General features: G+C 35.5%; 1 protein-coding gene across 4 annotated transcripts; it reads left to right on the forward strand.

The window, feature by feature from the left end:
* The first annotated feature begins 701 nt into the window (after positions 1–701).
* On the forward strand, positions 702–20,418 carry LOC113232380 (E3 ubiquitin-protein transferase MAEA). Of its 4 annotated transcripts, XR_003310620.1 has the most exons (11): positions 968–1,001; positions 1,098–1,202; positions 2,018–2,170; positions 6,482–6,625; positions 9,724–9,853; positions 10,557–10,693; positions 12,451–12,589; positions 13,495–13,645; positions 14,881–15,070; positions 17,125–17,287; positions 18,448–20,418. XR_003310620.1 is itself a non-coding variant. In XM_026467074.1 (10 exons), the coding sequence occupies exons 2-10, from the start codon at positions 1,164–1,166 to the stop codon at positions 17,221–17,223; spliced, it is 1,182 nt and encodes a 393-aa protein (XP_026322859.1). In that variant the 5' UTR covers positions 702–720; positions 1,098–1,163; the 3' UTR covers positions 17,224–17,736. The 4 variants fall into 4 exon arrangements, 3 of the variants coding, with proteins under 3 accessions (XP_026322859.1, XP_026322860.1, XP_026322858.1); XM_026467074.1 differs by lacking the exons at positions 968–1,001; positions 18,448–20,418 and adding an exon at positions 702–720 and having other exon boundaries at positions 17,125–17,736; XM_026467075.1 differs by lacking the exon at positions 18,448–20,418 and having other exon boundaries at positions 6,482–6,619; positions 17,125–17,738.
* Positions 20,419–23,376: the final 2,958 nt, after the last annotated feature.

A 23,376-nucleotide genomic window follows, 5' to 3' on the forward strand; every position in this document is an offset into this window, starting at 1 on the left:
ATAAGGGAATAGTCAAATACCCAGCGTTTAGAGGATGGAAAAAAATAAGACCTAGCGCAGCGTTTAGGGTACTTTATGCAATATTTAAAAATCATCAAAATAGTTTTTTTTTTAATTTAAATTGAAGGTCCACTTTATAGAAACCACTAAATTTAAAATCTATGATTTTCGCGGAATGATTAGTGGTCTAGAACATTTTTAAGTTTTATATTGATTAAAATACTATAGACAATGAGTGAATGAGCGAAAATCTTGATGTTTAGAAATTTCAACAATTGTTAGCCTAATTTTTGCGCTTGTAACTTAATGAAAAAAGAAGACTAAAATGATTTTAGTGGGTATGTGATATTCGCTTCCGCTTATGAGATAGCATTTATTCTGTGCACACAAAGTGCATTAGAGTTCGCTTAGAAACTCGATACACCATAATTTCATTTTAATTTCCCAGTTTTTATGCCCTATACTAGAAATAAAATAAGGTTTTATGGTCATTCTCATTGACATACAAATACAAAATAATACAAAAACCAGGAAAAAAATGTCCCAAGTTAACCTATTTAAACGTAGTGACATGTAAAGGAATATGAAAAAGCTGAAACGTTGAATTTAAATTGTAATGTCAGCCGAACAAACGAAGACTAAAGCGTGAATGACGCTCTGTATACGATTTTAACGCCCTATAAGTTCGGACACTTGCGCGGACCCGGCGTCCATATAATTGTAAGTCAATGGTCATTCTATTAAGTTACATAAAATAAACTTCCTAGGCAAAATTTGTAATTCAATTATAGAGTAAATGTCAAATACCTCTCCACGCTGACCATAATTTTCATAAATCAAGTTTTTGAACAAACCTTACTTGCTCATCGTGTGTGAAAGGTTTGCATTGAAATTTTTGTGTAAATTATGATTCCAAATATAACATTTTCTTTTCTAATTGTTACTTTTCGATTCCATTCCTAAATTAGTGGCCATTAGTTTACATGTAAACAGTTTGCAACGTGAGATTACGCATATTTCTATAATATGTTTATTGTGTGTCGTCCATAGAAATCAGCTGAGTTTTGTTTTCATTGAAATTAAACTTCCGTTCCCAGCTGTCCGAGTCTCGAGGTGTTCACGTGTGCTTGTTCTAGAGCTAATATATCCGGCCTACGCCCAACATGAACGAGTTAAAGTCACTGGAGCATGCCACATTGAAGGTAAATAGCGATTTTTCACGGGTCTCATATATAGGCGCACCTATAGATAAGTCAGTCAAACAAGAGTTGCTTTTGTTATTTATTGATCTAATAGTTTCTTCTGTTTTGAAGATATCAGTGTTTAAATTATTTTTTATTGTTTAGAATATTATCACAAAGTGATTAATTGTGGTATAATTTTATTGTTTACAAAAGTTAAAGGTAAAAATGCGTGTACTCAAGTGTTCATATTCATAGGCCTTTGAATGGTCTACTAGAGCTTAATTTTACAGCTAATTAAACTATGTTATGCCTATGAATTAAGTAAATACCTGCTGACAGACCACTAAATGCAAACTTTGTATTTAGGCCAGTTAAAAAATGCAATTTTTTCTGTCATGGGATGCTTGATTGCTTGCGTCACTAACAACTACTAATAATTTTATTTAACTTATTTTTTAACGCATACACTCAACATAGGTTCGCACTAGGGAAACCCAGTGTTGCGGGTGCCATGGACACATACATAGACCACCTTTTTTCGAATTACACCCCACGTCACTGAAAAATAAATTTATGTAAGTCATACAATTCTCTAGGCCTGGGAATCGAACCTGGGACCTCTGTGTGGCATGGTAACCGCCGATGCAGCAGAGGCAGTTTGTTATTTTAATGTTATGCATTACTGTCTTATCTAATTAACAAGTTACAAGCTTTGGAAGGAAGTGAAAATGAAAGACAACAAATTTTTTTTTAATTTAAAAATAGCTTTATTGTCTAATAATAATTTGACACACTTAATTTGAGTTAATTATTGAGTTTTCTATGTGTCTTAGGTGCCGTATGAAATTTTCAACAAACGGTATCGCAATGCACAGCGCGTGCTAGATATTGAGGCTCGTCAAGTGGGCAACTCACTGAGTGAGGTGGATGCTGCATCCAAAAAGCCGGTTACTGCTGGAGAGATGGACGCCTTACTTGGTGGCATGGTAAGTTTGGCACTGGAACATGCTGTTACTTTATTAAACCTAACTTCCACTCATTTACACCCCTCATGGAAGAATGGCATAAATGGAATTACGTCAATAACATTTATTGCTCCATTAGATACAGATAAACAGTGGCAGATTTGTCCTAAGGCCCAGTAGACCCGGGCCTAGGACGGCCAGATTTTAGAGGTGGCCAATTGTGACAAAAAATTCACTGATGCTAACAAGAAATAACTCAAAGTACCTGAATATTCTATAGGCTCACGCACATTATGGCGGGCGGCACTGCACCGCATCATATGACAATAATCTTCCTAAATCACTTTCATACATAGAATATAGATATGTTACATATCTATAATGTAATGTATAATCACTACATCACTACATATTATCACTACCGCATGTGCTATTATAGTTAACTAAATTTTTGAATTGATTTCGATAAAAGTTGGCAATAAAGTAAATTTATTATGTAGTCTACAGTATATGATGAGTACTGAAGAAGGGGCGGCTGGTACTGACTACATGGCCAGGGGGCTAGGGCAGCCAAGACTGCAAATCCGCTACTAATATTGTAGATAGAGTTACAAGAATTGGAGAGGATGTGGTTTATATTTTGCTGTATCTAATGGAGCTATAAACATGTGTGATGATTAATGGTCATGTGCACTTGTAAGATGTATCAAGAACTATGAACTTCTAGTACAATTACATACATGAAATATGTATTAGAATTACATGGATCAGTGTGAACATAAAAATAATATAAGTTATGGCTAGAGATGTGCGCCCCCTTGACGTGGCCGATGGTCTTGATCAGTGTAAAATCAGTGCGGTGAAATATTGTTTAGAGATATTAGTATGGCTTACATTTATTTCTCTCATGAGCTTGCACCTGCGATACAGGGTTTCTCTGGTGTGGAGCTATGAGTGTGTGCGTTATTATTATTAATTTAAAAAAAGACGTTCTTGTTTATGTCTATTCGTCGGGCGCATAAGAAAAAAATACTATAAATGGTCAGAAATGAATTGATTGTTTCTCAAAATATTCTCCGTTAGCGTTAATGCACTTCTTCATACGAATGAACCAATTTTGAAAACATTTATTTATTTTTCATACTCTTCGACAGCCTCTTCAGGTGGTGCAAATCGTTGACCGCGTAACTGGTTCTTAATTTTTGGAAATAAATAAAAGTCACCAGGTGCCAGGTCGAGACTGTACGCGGGATGGCTCATTAGGTCAACGTTGTTCACCTTCAAAAATTCATTTAATTTTGTCTGGCCGTGTGAGAACTGGCATTATCGTGGTGCAAGATGGTACGGCGTTTACTATTATTTTTACGGAGTTTGTCAATAACTTCCGGCAAACAAATGGTCGTGTACCAATCACTATTCACGGTACAACGATTCTCCAAAGCAACAGTAGCCACGTGTCCAGTTTTATTAAAAAAAGAAGGAATCCTCCGCTTAGAGGTACTTTGCACGCGCGCCACTTTGGTTGGTTTCGGCAGAGAACAAATAAGTAATGAGAACGGGCACTCTCCGCCCCTCCCTAACTTTAGTTACCGCACTGCGCCCCGCACATTGACGGTAACATTGACTGAACGAAAACGAGGCTCTCGGCGAGCCGTTTTCGCTTGAAGACGGCTTTGATATTTGAATATAGCTTTAATTTTTTCATTACAATTCATTACAAAATTTTTATGTTAATATGTAACTTGATTTTACGTTACTATTTATAATGGTCGTGAATTGTGCTGTTTACGGCTATTCATAATCAGCTAAACGGGATAAAGAGGGTTTCTTTCGTTTTTTGAAAGATGAAACGAAGTAAGTAAAAAAACTTATGTTTGAGACTCATTCAGTTATTGTTTTCTTTAGTGCAGGGTAATATATAATGCAGATTTATTATATCAATATAATATGACGCCATAACTTCGTGAGCTAAAAAAGAATTCTCGAATTTTCAATTTGTATTGCCGATAAAATATTACGTAGTGAATATACCTAATTATTAACTAGGTAATGGTAAACTTGAACACGAAATTTCAAATACTTTGGTTACCTTCTTTAGAGGTACCAAAATATAACATTTTAAGTGTTTTTAATATATTTTTAAAATAAATCTTCAATATTATTCTAGTTAGTGAATTATTGAAAAAATAATATTATATATCGATATATAAAAGCGCAATGAACATGTGTAATTATTAGGATTCTATAATAGAATTATAGATAACAGATTGCCGCTCTGACCACGTAACGTAATAAATAGTACAATGAAGTGATGGGTAACCCTGCCACTTCCCGGACACATTTGCGCGTGTGCAGATAGCGCCTTGCTGTATGTAGTAGTAGTAAATAATTTTCGACCGTTGTATGGAGTGTCCAGGGGTGTGGTTTCGGCTCATCTCGAAAGACCCATACGCTCGATTGCTGCTTTGTTTTGGGAACGTAACTATAAATCCATGTTTCGTGACCTGTTACTATGTCCCACACCAAATTTGACGCCCCTTCGTTGAATCTGGTAAGCATGGCATTGCACCAAATGACGCGATCTGTCAAATTATGTGGGATTCACCAAGAGCACAGCTTTTTCACACCCAAATGTTTGTGAAGTATTGATTGTATTTGACTCGTGCCTATGCCTAAATATGCCCGAATCTCATGGTATGTTACATACCTGTCTGTTTAGATCATACGGCGCACAGCATCGATGTTTTTGTTATTCACAGCAGTGGACGGGCGACCATCACGAAATTCGTCACTGAGATTCACACGACCGCGTTTGAATTCTGCAAATCAGTTATAAATAGTCGCCTTGCATGGTGCTTCATCGCCAAAAGCAGTTTGTACCCGAGGGAAGCTCCGCTGAGCTGTGTTTAAATAAATTAAGAGCACTTAAAGTCGTAGAAAATCATACTATGAAAATTTTCATGACTTAAATCCATGGTGATGTAGAGAACCAATTTCTAAAATGACGCCACAATGTAAAAACAAGTGACAGTCAGATGAAACAAAACTGTATTCTACAGCCAAAGAGTTCCATTTTCAAATGTTCTAATTTCTTTTTAATTTAAATATAATATTGTTTATGTAAGTTGCCAGTTCCGCAAACTTAGAGTGCGCCCTATGTAAAATAAACACTCTTAATTTAAATGTAGTATAAACATTTAAATTAAGAGCGTTTATTTTGATTTCATTGTTTTTTCACAAATATTCTTAATTATTTTTAGTAACAGGACCCACATACCTGAATACAAAGGTTGATTTAAATAGTGTTTACTGTTTTTTAAACACCGGCCGCGTCGACATCACGCTGCCCCGCCGCGGCCTGTCGAAAAACCATCAAACGCCGCAATTCCGATCGGCACACATCTCTAATATGGACTTACGTCATGTTGTTATTACAGTTATTTTCAAGCAATAGTAGATTGTACAACAAGTGCATAAAACGCGTCATTTTACCCGAAACGAGTACATCCATCCGAGCCACAGGCGACGCGACGGTGGATACTTAAGTCGAGGGTAAAATGGGTTTTATGAACGAGTTACACACTCTGCTTTTCACTTCGATAAAAATTACAAAAATTAGGTATACATATTTACTGTGATGGTTTTTTATTTTATGCACTAGATAATAAAATCCTATTTTATGCAGCCTACACCTAGCATAAATACGAACTTTAAGAGCATGCGAATGAAAAGTAACGTTAATATAATAATGTAGGTCAATGTTAATAATATAGAAATTTTGTTCTATTTTTTTCATCATTTTACTTTACTTTGATGTAGGTTCACTACTTATGTATCATTTAATTATTAACATAAACATCGAATACAGAAAAATTCCTTCAACCTGACAGGGCTTGAATCTGCAACCAGGTTATGCCATAGGAACGCTCTGCCAACTGAGCTACAGGTAGAGTGAGCAGGTCGACAAAAAATTCTATGCGTCTGTTATAGATCTTTGTATTGGGATTTTTCGGCTTTCGGGCCGTGTCGGGTTGGGACCGCGGCGGGTCTAATTCCATGTATTTATATGGTCGACAATAACCGAGCGCGGGCGCGTGATTCGTGGTGGTCCCAATAGATCAGTTGATAGTCGCTGGGGGGCTGCATAGGCCCCCAATGAAGCCACCCTAATAATAATAATGGTTCAAACCGTGTTGTTGCTTGTTAAGGTCTGTCTACAGTGTTTGGTGCTATAGGCGTGAATCAAAGCTTTCAAGTGTTTAAGCCAATTAAAAGTACTTAAAACTGTATTAATTGACTACTTTGTGATATAGAAAATGATAATGTCAACAGGTGGAGAAACTAACAACAATGAAGCGTAAAGCATCCGAAGCAATTACTGAGGAGGTCCAAGCGGCGGGGGTGTGCAAGAAACGTCTCGATCATCTCAAGGAGCAGGCCCAAGCACTCACTGAACCGAACTCACCACAAGTCAGAGTATGATAGTTACATTCAAAGTACATTATATTTATGCTTGTCGTAAATAATGTAATAGACATTTTTAGAGAAACTGAGTTATTAACATATCTGAGAAACGAGATCTAGAAGATCTAGTTTTTTTTAATCTTATTTAGTTTCAGTTTTATTGTTAAGCAAAATTAGCGTAAATGATTTTTTTTATCCGGATTTTTTTTTTCGATTTAAAAATCATTTACGCTATAGTTTAGGTGCCAGTATCTCGAAAGTTACCGAAACGCTACTGCGTTACGCAAATACGAAAGGGTTGTCACAAAATGGAGGAAATAATGATAATGATTATTATTAAAATATAATCATTTATTAACAATCTATGATAAGTAATGAAGATTTACATGTGTTGCTCTCAGTGTTGGGCGTTAATCAATTAAATTTCAATCAATAATTCAATCAGATTAAAAAATCAATTCAATTGAAATCAACTGCAATTAAATCAATTGCGACGCGTCGCAAGACGGCCCCCAAGCGGGTTCCCCAAACGGGGACCCCAACCGGGGCCCCCAAGCGGGGACCCCAAGCGGCGGCCCCAACCGGGTCCCCCAAGCGGGGACCCCAACCGGGACCCCCAAGCGGGGACCCCAACCGGGGCCCCCAAGCGGGGTCCCCAAACGGGGCCCCCAAGCGGGGACTCCAAACGGGGACCCCAACCGGGGCCCACAAGCGGGGACCCCAACCGGGGCCCCCTAACCTGCCCCCAGCAGTCCCCCAACCGGCCCCTAACCTGCCCCCAGCAGGCCCCCAACAGTCCCCCACAACCAACGCCCTAACTCACCCCCATATGCCTTATAAATTTATCATAATTATCAGTTTTAATTGCTAATTGTTAATCAAAAACATTGAAAAGATTGAAAATTGATTAATTGTTAATTGTAGATATTTGCGATTAACGATTGATCAATTGTTAGTTGCGAGAACCGCAATTAACAATTAATCAATTGTTGATTGCGGTTCTCGCAACTAACAATTGATCAATCGTTAATTGCTGTTTCGCAATTGACAATTAATCAATTGTCAATCTTTAATTGCCAGAACAATTAAATTTTGCCCAACACTGGTTGCTCTGCGATATGTGTATTTACGTGACACTTTCTTTTTAGATGTTTTGAGTTTTCTATCGTTAAATTGATCTATATTCATTCAGATGACAAATTTAATTTAAAAAAAAGTAGGGAAAAATGAGCATGGCCGTGTATTAAATCAAAATCCTATTGTACATCGAAGTCGAATGACTTTCGTACACAGGATAGTTTGTATGCACCTTATAATTACATGCATACAGCGATCTCGCTGAACGTATTGGAGGTATTAAATAATATTTTTCACTTCTCATGCTCTAAAAGTACGTCAATATAGCCTTACGTATGGGGAGTAAAGTGCGTCCTTTAATCCCTAGGGAGTAAAAAGTACCTAATTTTTTAATTTACGTCGAGTGAACAAACTCAAACAGCCTGCGCTTGTCCGCATAGACGGTGGCGCCATGTTATTTTCCCGCGTTAGTGCATTTGTTGTATGTGTATGGATGGAAAAAATACCGCGAAATCTTCAGAATTTTGGTTCGTAATTTTGTTGTAGAGCGAAAACGATTGATTTTATTTCTCTCAATCGAAGTGAAAAGTAAAGTTTTCACCTCGTGACTAATAGCCAGTATAAACCCTGGGAGTAATAGACACCTTCGTTAAGCTCGGGTGGCCTACCACTTCGGGTATATATTGGCTCGTTTTAGTCCCTCGATAAAAAATATATTATTTAAATCACACACATGTCAATCCCACAAAATAAGCGTGTTTGTGGGATGTGGTCCGCAGCGCCCACTTCCCCGCGAGTACCCCACCGCGTCGTAGCTTTGCGCAAGTACATTAATTGCGCAACTGTATGGTTTGTAAAACTGTGATTGTACTGTGAAGAAAAATATCATGATAAATTCTATATGTTATAGTATCACAAATTCTTCAGAAGTAAGCTTCCGAAAAGCGTATTCTGCGTTTGCTGGACTAGGGCTTAAAATCTATCTTTAAGGGACAGTCATTACAGCAATCCATAAAGGGTTGCTGATATACTGATGACTGTACTTAAAATCAACTATCAAATAGGTTGAAAGAGCAATGGCGAAATGATTGTTAAAAGAATTCTTAAGCGTGTTTAAACGTCATAATTACAAGTTTGAATGAAATAAATTTATTAGGTTTCTCAATTTGTACTAAAGGCCTATCCAAGTGTAGAAATAAAATCGTAGTTATAAGAAACTCAAATTACTAATTAGTATGTAACTGGACCTTGGAGGATGGAAAAAAATAAAGGAAAACCGGACTGACATCTGACCATATAACGGAACTGTCAATTTCTTAGTTTCTTAACATTAGGCAACATTTAGCCGCCAAAAAAGATTTTCAATACCTACGTATAGTTACTCGTAGGTCCAAATTAAGTTCGTTTATGTAATATCAAATGTACGATTTGCAATGTGAAATTAACTACTTTATTACAAAAAATAAAATTAGATTAAAATTCCTTCTCCAAATATGCTAATTGATAAAATGGTAAAACTGACAAAAAAGTTCCCAACATCATGGATAGCACGTTTTACAAAAAAATATTTGTGTCCGAGTTGCCACTCCTTGGAATGCATTAACCACAGACTTATAGTATAACTCAGTTTTCTTTTATGCCTTAACTTCATGCCTTTTGACAATACCACTATAAAAAAAAATCGGAACTTTCATCACGTCATAAACTCACGACACCCATTCATCTTCTATTAACTCTGTTTAAAGCTTCTGTAGTTTATTTAGATATAATAATACGTCGAATATATTTTATTCAATTATGTAAAACATAACTTCCAAAACGTCAAACTGGAATATCTTTAATTCCAGACTTCTCAGAATAGTAAACCTGAAACCAATTGTGTTCAGGAATTTAAACTCTATATTTTTACATATTTTTCATAAACAGATGCATACAAATTATGTCAACAAAAATTTATATGGGATTTTGCCATAGTTCTTTATTTCTTGGATAACATTAAACGATATGAAAAACGTTAATTGTTACACTCTCAGACAACAATGAACCAGTGGCGCAAAGTCCGCTTGGATCGCATGCTGGTGGAGTACTTCCTACGCAACGGTTACTACAACTCCGCTAACAAGCTGGCCGATGCGCACGGGTTGAGGGATCTCACCAATGTCGGTAAGTTATTAAGAGTGACGACGGGCACGACAACGAACTTTACGTACCTTTTTTTAACCGACTTAAAAAAAGGAGGAGATTCTAATTTTGACTGTTTTTGTTATGTATGTTACGCAATAACTCCGGCTCATTTGTGAACTGATTTTAATGATTCTTTTTTTGTTGGAAAGGCGGTACCTCAGAAGCGGTCCCATTTAAAATTGAAGTAACTATTCCACCTCTAAGGGTGACAAACTAGGTGATGGATGACTTTTGAGGTCGGTTTTTTTTAGTACTCTGTACTGATTTTTCTTCTTGTTATTCCTTCGAACTGACTGGGCTCGAACCAGCTTTTGTTCTTATTAGGATTATTAATACAAAGATCGAACACAGAAAACTTTTTCGACCCGATGGGACTTGAACCCACGACCATACTGCACCGTAATATTGCTCTTACCAACTGAGCTACGGATCAGGTTATCGAGTTGTTGAAATTCTTCTGTGTGTTTTTGTTAAAGATTTTCGTACTGGATTTTCGTACGGCGTTTTGAACCGCTAGTGACATCTAGTGAGAGATTTTAGAACCTTCACCGCAGCAGTCCTAGTCCCTACGGGTCGAAAAAGGTTTTCTGTGTTCGATCTTTGTATTAATAATTATAATAAAAACTAGGGGACTTATTTCACAAAAAAATCTCAATAATACAGCTTGAGCTTCCGTCTTTAGATATCTACATGCCGGCGGCGGAAGTGGAGGCTGAGCTGCTCGGGCGTCGCACCGCGCGATGCCTACAATGGTGCGCTGACAACAGGTCCAAGTTGCGTAAGCTCAATTCCACTATGGAGTTCAAGATTCGCATACAGGTATTTTTTTATCACTATAGGCTACTATGCTATCATTTGTGCTTGGTTTTTTTGCGTTTTTAAACATCTTTGTTCCATTTTTTAGGTAAGTAAGCCTGTGTGTGGTAATGGTTCGTAGCTTCACTTAGGGTCGTATTCCAGAACTGTACTCAATGCTCAAGACAGGATTTGAGCAGACTTGAGTATGATTTCAAGCACTGGAAATACAACCCTAATGGCAAGGACTTGAGTATGATTTCTAGTGCTTTGAATCATACTCAAGTCCTGACTTGAGCATTGAGTACAGTTCTAGAATACGACCCTCAATGTCCTAACTGAAAAGTGCTGGGAACGCATTGCGTTTTGTAGCACATGCTGAGTACTAATTCATCCTTTTCTTATCGCAGCTGGCACACAAAGTATCTTTATACTTAATGTCATTGTTTATGTTTATATAAATAATCTGATGTTATTGATGTAACGATCGAACAAACAAAGAAAAATTCCTTCGATCCAGCAAACAAACTAGTGGAGTATTTTCACAAAAATATATGAATATCATGTTAGTAAAAAAATTATGATATGCAATAAAATAAAAATTGTGAATAATAATCTGTGCTTTAATTTTATTTTATTTTTCTTTTGTAATTATTTAGTTGTGTTTGAATGCTTTCATTATGTTTATAATGTTGAGTTTTTGTCTCATTCCTCTTGTTTTTCTTGCGTAGTATCATTTGTGGTATTTAAATGAATGTATTTTCATTCTTTCATTCCTTTAAGAGGTGTTATTGAAAACTGAAGGGGGTCACCTTTACATCAACTTAGGTATATAACAATAACATACTTATTAAATATTTAAAAGTGCACGCTACTTTTTCAAATTTGACACTTTTTATTAAAGTGGCATACTTTAATACCACAGGAGACCTTTTGACCCTTTCATGGACAGTAACAGGATTTCCCGTAAAATTAAATATTAGAATATGACAGTACGGGGTAACCTCGTTTCGCTGTATGGATCTCAAAAAATCAAGTACGGGCTTTACAGGTCAATTTCGAAGTGCCTTCTGTATAGTTACAGCCTACCGCTTTTCCATAGAGAAGTATCAACTACTTACGTACTGACAAAATTCAGTGATTTACATACATTGACCTAATTGGTAGGTCAATGTTTACACAAATTAAACATTTTATATTGATATCGAGTTCTTAAGTTTTCGCGATTGTTACACATAGGAAGTGAAACTGATTTTTTTACCGACGTCAAAAACGGATTTGTGAACCGATTTTCATGATTCTTTTTTTGTTGGAAAGAAGGTATCTAGTATTGGTCCCATTTAAATTTGAAGAAAATATTCCATCTGTAAGGGTGGCAAACTAGGGGATGATACCGGTTTCGCACACTTTCCGGTAACCGATTTCAATAAAACTTAGCAAATGGATGTAATTCCACGAACTTTTGAAGTCTTTTTTTTATATAAAAAGGTTATCGTCTTTATTTACGGATCGGTCTACCGCGTATTTGTTTTTCAAACTAACCAACGTTTCGGGCCTTTTACAGGTCCCGTGGTCACGGCTGACTGAGATAGTAAAGTCATCAACAAGTATGTCTAATATTGTTGCAAAATTTTTTTTGTTATACTAGTTGACGGTACGAACAAATCGTGCCCCTAGTGCTAGCAATTGCAGTGCCGTTCGGAGTACTATCCTTGAAAGAGTTAAATTGGTTTGGTTGTAGCAGTAAGTATAACCGAACTGACCAATGACCATCTTTACAGGAATTCATAGAGCTGGTTCGCGAAGACAGACGCCTAGAGGCAGTCCGCTACGCTAAGAAACATTTCTCCACGTACGAGGATGGCCAATTGCAGGATATACAGCACTGCATGGGCATGCTTGCCTTCCCAAAGGACACTGGTAACCATTTATTTTACTTTCTTCAAAAATGCTTAATTGAAAACTTTCAATAATGTTAATACAGACGAAGTTAACATCTTTGACGACTCATTATATATAAGTTCAAGTATCACAACTGCTTTAAAGGTGGAGTTTTAGAGGTTTTGTTTGATAATGTTTTAGGAGTTTTGGTTTTCTTTTTTTGGTATACATAATTATTTTTTTTAGTTAAAGTTTTTAATGGTATCTTGCGTAATTGCTGTATACGTCTGTAATGGTATAAAAATGTATATGACAATACTGTAAATTTCTCTATGTACGTGCCGAAGATGTATCTTACTCAATAAACACCATTATTAACCATTTTAATACAAATTCCTTCCATTGTTTAGGCTGATTAAACGAAACAGACACTCAGCCATTTAACTTGTATCCTTTGTTTAATTTTCGCGTCGCCACTTTATAACTTTGCACCTTTTTTTACTAAATTATAAATGTATTGATAATAGTAATAATCTATAGAGTTATTTGTAAAATATTAACCTGGCAAGAATATATTCGCAAAACTGTACTACCATCATAAACAACAACTTTTGTTCCATGACTTTTAATCATTCATCAAATTTTCAATCAAGTACAAAAATACTAATATTCACATGGATAAACAGAAAATGGAAAATTTGTTAAAATGAAATAATTTAAAACTTAACGATAACAGCTCTACTACTACCATCATTTTTGCATTCCAAAGCAGCAAAGTAAGGCATCTTGTCATGATTTTCGAGGGTTTGCACGAAACAATTGACACGACCTTAACGTGCAAAGCGAAAATGGTGGACTGAGCTCAAGTATACGGAACTCCGCGTACTTTGGGCACACGTGCACGTTCAAGCACTTATACTGTATTTATTGTTCTGTGCATCTAGACGTGGAGCCGTACAAGTCCCTCCTGGACTCGGCCCGATGGACGGCCCTGGTGGAGCAGTTCCGCTGGGAAGCGGCGCGGCTGCTGCACCCCGCCCGTATGCCTGCGCTGCCTGCCGCGCTGCAACTCGGCCTGCAGGCTCTCAACACACCATATCCTTTGCAATATTACATTTGTGCATACTTATATTTTACGTGTGATATTGTTTTATTTGTTTGTAAACTGATTTATTCATTACATAGAAAAAAATGCTACTTCGTTATATAATAAAAGTATATTTAAGGGGGTAACAGGTTAGCTGGAATACCTTGTAATATTTTTCCGAACAACGTAAAGTATTTTTTTTCCTTTCCAAAGAACAATGCTCAACTTCCATACAGTCCTGAACCAGCCACAAAAAAGTTGACGACCGCCAATTGCAGATACAGGGTTACATTTGTATTTACGATGGATTTATAGTATAATTTGAACTAGAGAAAGTTGATTTAAGAATCGATATAACCTCAAGTGGCTTCGGTTGATTCCGCTTAACAGTGAAAGTGTTGAATCAAATCACTTTGGATAAAACATGTAGTAAAATTGGGGATATACACTGACTGATTAGTGTACAGTGTGAAAAAACCGATTCCTAAAAATTATCATGATATAAAATAAAACACAAACTTACTTTGGCATTTTACAAGAAAACCTCTGTATTCAATAGGTACTTTACATATTCCAATGATTTTTTTTTTTAAATATCAACTGAACTAAATAGAACACGTGTAGTATACGATACACATTTTTCAAATGGCTTTAATTTCGTTTATAAAAAATAAATTCTGAAATAAAGCCAGTGTCCCTGTGGTCCAGCGCGACCCAAGCAAAATGAAACGTATTTGTATGGGAAAAATTTTAATTCGAGCTGAGGTAATATCCACTCTACGCAACATTATTTTATTTGAAGTTGTGAGTGTTCTGTGAAGTTACCACTGCTACAAAATATATATAATATGTTTATTAACAAATATAAAATTGAATAAAAATTCATAAAGGAAATAAAGCGAAACTCTAAAACATAAGGTTAGGAAAGTACTTACTCCTTTTTTGGTGTCGGTTAATAATTATTAGTATAATACAAAGATACTAAGTATATTAAGAAAAAATCCTTCGACCCTGAACCAGCGCCTTCGGCATACCGTGCCCGGAGGCGCTTGTTCAATTCCAGCCGGATCGAAGGAATTTTTCTTAGTGTTCAAAGTTGGTATTGATAATAACAAAGTAGTGGAGTAATTTCACAGAAAAAATTTAATATCATGATAGTAATACATCGTGATATAATCGTGGCTTAACAGTCGGAAACTCCGGCCACTTCATAAGAATAACAATTTCTTTAACGTCCCCGCACTCAGTGCTACAATGAAAGCACAAAGGTGTCGGCCTGCCCGGCCTGCGCCCCCCCACTCAACTCCCTGGCCAAAACCCTGCCGCACGCGCATTGCAGCCACTCGCGACTCGTCTGTCGCATCTCGCGCCGCCCATTGGACGAACATAACCAGCCGATGGTGTTGCCCAACGGACAAGTTTATGGCGAGAAGGTAACAACTATTCTACTTGCTAACTTAACAAAATTATGAAGACACGCCAAACGTTAGGGGAGAACCATAACATGTTTTAGAAATTATTTAAAATGTTGTGGTAGACTAATGGTTTGACGTCCGCCTCTCAAGCAAGATCGTGGATTCGAATCCGGGCGTGCACCTCTGAGTTTTTTCGATTTTTATGTGCGAAATTTAATTTGAAATTTACGAAGATTTGCGGTGAAGTAAAACATAGTGAAGAAACCTGCACTGCAAAGCAATTGCATAATGTGTTCCGTGGCAACTACAACCCAAGCCCTCTCATTGAGACAGGCCTTTGCCCATCACTGGGCCTATATACAGGCTAACAATTTTTTAATTTATTTTTATTTAAATGGCGAACGTCTATGCAGTTGAATTCCCCGCCTGTAGACTTATTGTCTGAATACTATAACATGGGTTTTTCAAGTCGACAGTGAATAGGCATTATTTATACATGGTGTAATCGTTAAATGTGCCCAGGCGATTATTCCGTATATAAGAGATATCAAAAACCTGTACGGAGTTTTGTCATGTAAGCACATTCTGTAGTTCCGAGCAGGCTATCGTCAGTCGCTCCCCGCTCTTCCTTACACTAACTCGCGCACTTTAGTTTTATGTGTTAAATATAGTACGTACTGTAACCGGTGAATTTAATAGAAGCGAAACTTTCGTGAACCGAACCTTTGCGTTTTCACTTTGTTCACCTTCCTTCTGATTACGTCATAATTAACTAGAGAACATTTTCTAACATACCAATCAAACTTACGTAGTACACCTACGTACAAACTTTTAAACTGATTACGAAAGTACGTTAGCTAATGAGGAAATTGACATCAATAGCTTTTTTAAAATAAAACTAGGAATATCCAAAATTTTAATGATAAACTCTACCATACATTTAATTCGACTGTCGTAGAGAGGCTTTAATTGACCTACTTTAAAAGATTACATTAAATCTACAGATAACGAAACCGCTATAAACAAAGTAACAAAATATATTTTAATTGAATAAAAAATAAGGTGATGTTTATTTTTAAATAAGTACAAAACTTTGTATTCAAAGCAGTTGTTCGAAACCAAAACTTTACGAATGTCATATTAAATGTATCTCTTTTATTTTCGGAATAAACGCCTGGTATCCTAAACGATTACACTGTGTATATTTGTAGAAACCGAAGTTCTTGGGTAAAGATCTGGCTTGTTTTATTAAAAACTTAAATTGGATAGAAACATGAAATATTAGCAAATATGTCTCAAATGTATGGTTAGAAACGTGAAAATTTTAGTAAATATTGAATAAAAGGTTATGCTTACACAGTCTTTACTACTCCCTCTTCTCGACTATGCCGATATTTATTATTTGGGTGCTACAGAGGAGCTGCTTAACAAACTGGAGCGCCAACAAAATCTGGCAATCCGTTTCATATTCGGTTTACGTAAATATGACCATGTCTCAATTTCGGACTAAGTAGAAATGGCTACCAATCCGACTTCGCCGAGATATGCGCGTTCTTTGTCACTTTTACAAAATTCTACATTACCCCCAGCTTCCTTATTATCTGAGTTCCCGTTTTTCTCCCTTATCCCCCAGTTCCCGCCCAAAAAGTACCTGTGATACTAAATCACTATTATATCCCCATTCCAACTCGAAATTCTTCCACAACTCATTCACAGTAAGTGCAACTCGTATATGGAATAAACTGCCTGCTGGCATTCAAGCACAAATTAAAAGAGCACTACCTGTCGAACGCGTTAGATAGCTAAACGGTAACATATATATAAAGTAGTAATTTGTTTAGATTATAATATATATTCTGCTTATTATTTAAATTGTTTTAGTAAAAATCTCAAATATTTTGGATAAAAACCTTAATTGTCTTAGTAAAAACCTGAAATGTTCAGGTAGAAACTTAAAATGTTAGCTAGCAAATTATGACTTGAAATGTTTGGGGGATATACTGAAATGTAGAAGTATGCAATGTTCTTCAACGTTGAATTTGCAGTTCCAACATCATCTTTTACGATTACAGGCTCTGAGAGAAATGGTAAAGGAGCATGGAACCATAATTTGCCCGAAAACGAAGGAGACATTCTGTATGAAACGCGTCGAGAAGGTGTACGTCATGTGAATACTGTATACTCTTGTATATATGGTAGGATACATGTTGAACCTTTTTATTTACATCTGGCACGGTGAGTTACTTCTATATCTCTCAACGTTTATATATTATTATATTTGTAGCAATTTTAAACACTCTGTCAAGTGTTTCAAATTAAAACTAATTAAAGCAAATGATCCCTCAATATAATAAGATATTTTGAACAAGTAATAAAATGAGTTTGCAAGGTTGCCAATTTTCAAAAAAAATTAAATAGTCATGTAGTTATTGTCGACAGTTTTATCGATAAATTGTGAAAGACGATAAAATTTTGCCAAAATATTTGAATTGTGAATGTTACGACGCGACGTTCTAATTATTACTAATTGCGTTATTGTCTTCTTTATTTCTATTTAGACGTTGGCATATCAGTATCGAAATCAAATTTTGTTTATGTACAGTTTAATAAGCACAGGGGAATTTGATTATCTATATTGAATTTAAATTAAAAACTTTAAAAAATGTCTTTGTATTTTTAATAAACACTTCTAGTAGTTATGTAGTAATTTACAAAAATTGACGATCCAAATGAACCTGTGCCCAGCAGTTGGACGGTTAATGGGCGGATGATGATTCAAATAAAACTAGTTCTCTACTTATTGCATAAGCCTAATCAACATTCAGTCTATAGCCGATAGAATATTGATCGACTGCAATCAGTAGCTTCTTGCAAACGGGCAACACTTTTGCGCAATTAACTGACATTTTACTCCATCTTCAAAAAAGGCAGACTATAAATATCTGAAGGTGTATTTAGATTCCATGATAGATCTGTATACAATAAGGCTATTTTAAATAGAAGCTTACATTTGTCCACAGTCCAGGCTTTGACTTGCCAGAGCAAATTACACATAATTTAAGAAACTCTAGATTTAATTTTTTATGTAATACTAAGTGACGGGACGAACAAGGCCCTAACAGTTGCAATGCCACTCTGAGCTTTAAATCACAAAGATATGAGGGGCACTGCCACTGCGTCCGACACCCTGAGACATAAGTTGACAAGTCCCATGTGCCTGTAATTTCACCAATAGCCTTACCCTTCACAATCGAAGTAATGCTCACGTTACTGCTTGGCGATAGAAATAGATAAGGTGGCAGTACTTCCCTGGATAAACTCTTTCACTAGGAGTTCTACTGCTACGAAACGATTATCTAGCTTAGTAAATATAATTTTTTTTTTTAATCCGGCAGTAAATGATACGCGACTTTAATGGTTTAGCGGCCAACATTCTGGATGCTTCACGAGGAGTTCCCAAAAAGTTAAATAAAAAAGTAAATTACAGGAAATTTCCTAGGGACACCAGATTTATGGTATTGTTATATATTTTTTATTATAGTAACTATACCGTGCCGGGAAGTCTTTAGATATTAGTGCAAAGAAATTGTTGAAAGACATTTCTTTTGATGAGTAACATTTTATTTCGCTCCGAATCTCTTTTATTTTGGGAGTATTTGTATAAAATATATTGTTAATGATGATAATTTTATGCATTTATTAAATAATAGACCCTACTCCCTGGAGAAAGGGGAATTGGCCAGAGTCTAGGGAAAAGGGTTTTGACGATCGTATCTACTTATCACGTTAGTCGCTACCCACAACACTCGCATGATATTTATATTGTTAAACTTCTTTATTAATGTACAAGACCATGTAGTGGCTTCACTACTTTAATCATGTAGTAATTTTTAAAAGTGTTCATTCCTTGTAGTTATTAAAATAAATTTTATTATATCAAGCTGTACAAATTTATGAAAATGTCTTTGAAATCTAAAACTTAAAACTTAAGGAATTGATAATGTCATTAGCCAAGTAATTGCCCAGTTTGAATTTAATGCTGTATAAACTTAAAGCTAGTTGGCTTTTCCTACAGAGTTTTCTACACCTTTCGATCCGAAGCGTTCCCTATAGGTATACTGACTTCGCCTATTTATATTTGTACCATTGACTAGAATTTATAAGTCTATGGTTTAGTGATCACAGCAATAATAATTCATTTAGTTGATGTTTTCATGATTATCCTCCTACTAAAACCCAGCAAGCTGCAACGGGCAAAGCGCTAAACTCAAAATGTCTAAATACAATTCAATGCTTCAATCCCAAGCAAGTATGCTCTCAGTTTTCTATGAATATCGCAACCAGGATTTATTTTTGTGACAGAAAGTAGCCTAAATTCATTCTCTAAGGAAATGTCTCTCTCATCTACCTATGTGTAAAAATTAATCACTTTTGATTTAGCGGTTTAGTTAATTTCGCATTTATAATATTAGTTAAAATGTTTTTAGATACATCGTATAGAATACACAGCGCTAAATTTGAATACGATATTTTCATCATAGTGTACACTTTCGTGTACGTCATCATAGGAATAATATTACCTGTGTCTGAATCGCTTTACACGTTATTTTGACACGGTGCCATAAGATAATAACTATGGATTCAAGTCCTTAAGTCAAAATAATAGAGAGAATTACTGTTGGGTAATTTTCCGTAAAATTTCAAATAGTGGAAAATTGGAAAAATATAATTTCGAAGGCTCATATTATTTTCTACGTTTAGAAATATCTTGTATAGCTAAAAGCCACCTGAAGAAAAACGAGATTTAAAATTATTTCACAACGGCGAAAAAAACTTTATTGGCTCCATGGTTTTTGTTCAGTAACTTCAAGTTTTGACAGGTCGGTGTCAACGTCAAATGTGGAAATTTCCCTGCGGACGCTTTCGCAACCAGTTGCGAATGAGGATTTTTACTCTTTCATCCCAAATAGTTGCCAATCAAGAGTATTTTTTCTACTACGCAACTAGAAATCATGAAACTTTAAAGGAAAAATATTGGAAAAATATCCGGAGAAATATTTAATTTTCTGAAAAACATGTTTTTTCAAAATGGGATTTTTTCCATGACCCAACACTAGAGAGAATAAACCACAGACCACAGAATAAACATAGAAAGTAATCTAAAAAAATAATAACAATAACATAGTACTAAAGTTTTATGAGATGAATTTTTTGCATCTGATGTAGGATGTCGAGCTGTTCAAAGTTTCTTATCATATATATTATCAGGATTAATGTGAACATTCAGACAATTATCCAACAAATTCAGTATCGTATCGAGTAGGATTGAAAGGTGCAAATTGCTAAATTTAAAAGAATTTCAGAGCCATACTAAACTCGTAATATAGCTATGTAGATATTTTTAAACTGAGACGTATTGTCTATAGAACAAAACTTTCAAGATTTTTCTTTCATACACGAGAATTGTGCTATACGTTACTAGTTTTAAAAATTAAGGTCTTTATAAATTTAAAAGAATTGTATTATAATGTACTCTCATTGTATCATAGCCATATCTTCTTGTTATATTGAGAAATAAATGCAAATCAAAAATGTTTTTGTTTCATTGCATACTAAACTACTTTTGGAAAAAATTTAATTAAAAAATTATTTTGTTCAGGAGTATTGAGGAGTTTCGTCAGAATTGATTTCATTACTCTGGTACTGTCAATTCCAGTGGATCTACATTATATGTGCATAGAGAATGACTGCGCAATTAGTTTCGTCAGAATTGATTTCATTACTCTGGTACTGTCAATTACAGTGGATATATAAATAAATAAATAAATAAATAAATATATAACACACACACTCTACATAGCCCCGCACTAGGGAAACCCTGTGTCGCGGGTGCCATGGACACACACATAGACAACCACAAATTACACCCAAACTCACGAGAGAAATGAATGTAAGGCATACAAACATTTCTCCCGGCCCGGGAATCGAACCTGGGACCTCTGCGTGGCAGTCCGGCATGGTAACCGTTCGGCCACGGAGGCAGTTAAATATATTATGTGTGCATAGAGAATACTGCGCAATTTTTTTTTATTACAGCATCATGTGCAATATTTTTGCGTCATATAATAAATACCCCAGGTAATTAATTGTATTTGGTCTGCTTCTCTGTAAAAATAAAATAATATTATTTGCCAGATAATCAGGCCAATTACTAAAGGCACCACTATCAACTTCCTATTTTTAACATGTCAAATTTTTTCATCTCTCTAGCTCGGAAAGGCTTTCTTTCTCATCTCAGAAATATGCGTGCAAAAGTGTTTTTTCCACGCTAGCACAAAACAGGTGTTTAAATTTCGCTTGACAATGGACTGTGGTGCACCGAACTTTTTCTTTCGATGAAAAAAAAAAACATGACACGTGCATATTACTACATACTACTACGCAATATATTATTTATGTAAAATAAATCCGTTGGTATATTTTATTCTTATTATTGTTGACATTAAATTCACAACGATAACTAATTTTGTTTATTAAAACTGATTTGTTATAGTTCAACTGTTTTTCTTTCATCTACCATTTTCCTCGCTATAGTGCGGTGAAGTTGTCTGTTCGCTCGGCAGGAAAGTTGTTATGCGTCTCGCCCCTTGAAACCCTCGCTACGTTCAGGATTCTATTTTTGAACCACGAGTGAACTTCGCATGCTCAAGTTTTACACAAGTACTCGCGTCAAACAACAAGTTTGCAGATTTGCATAACAAATTACTATTGTCATTGTGCAACGTACAAACTAGATATGAGCCAAAAACAGGACGCGCGTCTTCCGGAGGATTCTCGCGCATTCTCATTCACGGGAAGCGGCGCAAAGGCGGCCGCCTTGAATTCGACATTGAGCGTCAACGAAATAATGGACGTATTTTGAAATATGTGGACGTATTGTCAACTTTGAAATTTATAATAGTCCATTTTATAGAAATTTTAAAAAATAGGTGGAGACTTCTGATCTGAATCTTTGCAAAATGTGTTACGTTGTCTCCAAAATGTTTGTTTCTTCTACAAGTCATGAATTCAAAAATTTCTTGTTTCTGTTCTTCCTTTTATTTTTTTGCTTCACAAATATGGAAAATAACAACAATATCCTAGTCCGTCATCCTTGTCTAGACTGAACAACTGAACACCTACTGTTGCCTCAAGGCAACACAAGGATTCTCGCGAATGCTAGGGCTTTCTCGAAACATTGCGCCTCGCCTTTTACGCGCAACCAGGCGAAATTGAGGCTTAATTGACGACGTAAATTGAGCCTACTGAATTGATCCGTAGGTATATGGATTCTACTTCTGGATACGTGTGTAATATAAAAATTAAATTTGAAGGCCTTTGAAATAAAAGACAATAAATGTAACTAACTAAATATTTTTATTGACTTAAACATTTTCGAAAATAATAATGAAAATGAGCCGTCGTTCAGCGACTGCTTCATATCGCTAATAGAATACTTATAAATGGCCTTTATTATCACAATAATATTTATATCACTAGCTTCTTTTTGTTATTATTTAGTAGGTATAAACATAGCCGTCTTTATTTTTTATACATAGTGACATTTTTTATTTCACGATTTTTTACGTGATGTTTCTATCCAGCAACTTGCTATGAGAATTCCTTTCCGAGCATGAAAAAAGTAAGTTTTCCCACACTTTATTGACATTTAGATATAAGAATATTTCCAAATGAAAAGAAAATGTCGCTATGTACTTAAAAATGAAAAAACTACGACGTTCAAGTAAAATTTTAAAACAATTGTGCAGCTGCAGCAAACAAAAAAGCTACAAAACTACATTTTATGTATATTGTGTTTAGGAAAATTAATTACACCGCTCGTAATGAGTGCAGAAAAAGCGTGCTTTTTTGTTGCTGATATAAGTTTAACATTATATTTACACATCAATAAGTAATTAACGCTAAGACTTAGGGAGTCCGCTGTGTGAAGAGCGCGGGCTGCCTCGTATTAGGCTGGCTAATACAACAATTCAAAGCTAAGACCGCTTCAAATTGATTTGCCGAGCCCTTGGCAGTCTAGGTTCACGCAGGGCACTCACATGAACTGTACAATATTACTAATTCTATGGCGATTACATTAATTTAACACTACTGAAAATTTTGCATTTTTTTTTACGGTACAATTTGAAAAAATACATTAATTCCAACTTAAGTTTTGCACCTTAAATAAGTTTAATCAAATGCAATAATCAATTAAGTTTGTTATCAAATATAGATTTGAAATTACAACATAATTAGTACAATAATATCGTAAAAGACACCTT

This window comes from Hyposmocoma kahamanoa, unplaced genomic scaffold (genome assembly GCF_003589595.1).
Source record: "Hyposmocoma kahamanoa isolate Upper Pololo Valley unplaced genomic scaffold, ASM358959v1 76, whole genome shotgun sequence".
Classification (NCBI taxonomy): domain Eukaryota; kingdom Metazoa; phylum Arthropoda; class Insecta; order Lepidoptera; family Cosmopterigidae; genus Hyposmocoma; species Hyposmocoma kahamanoa.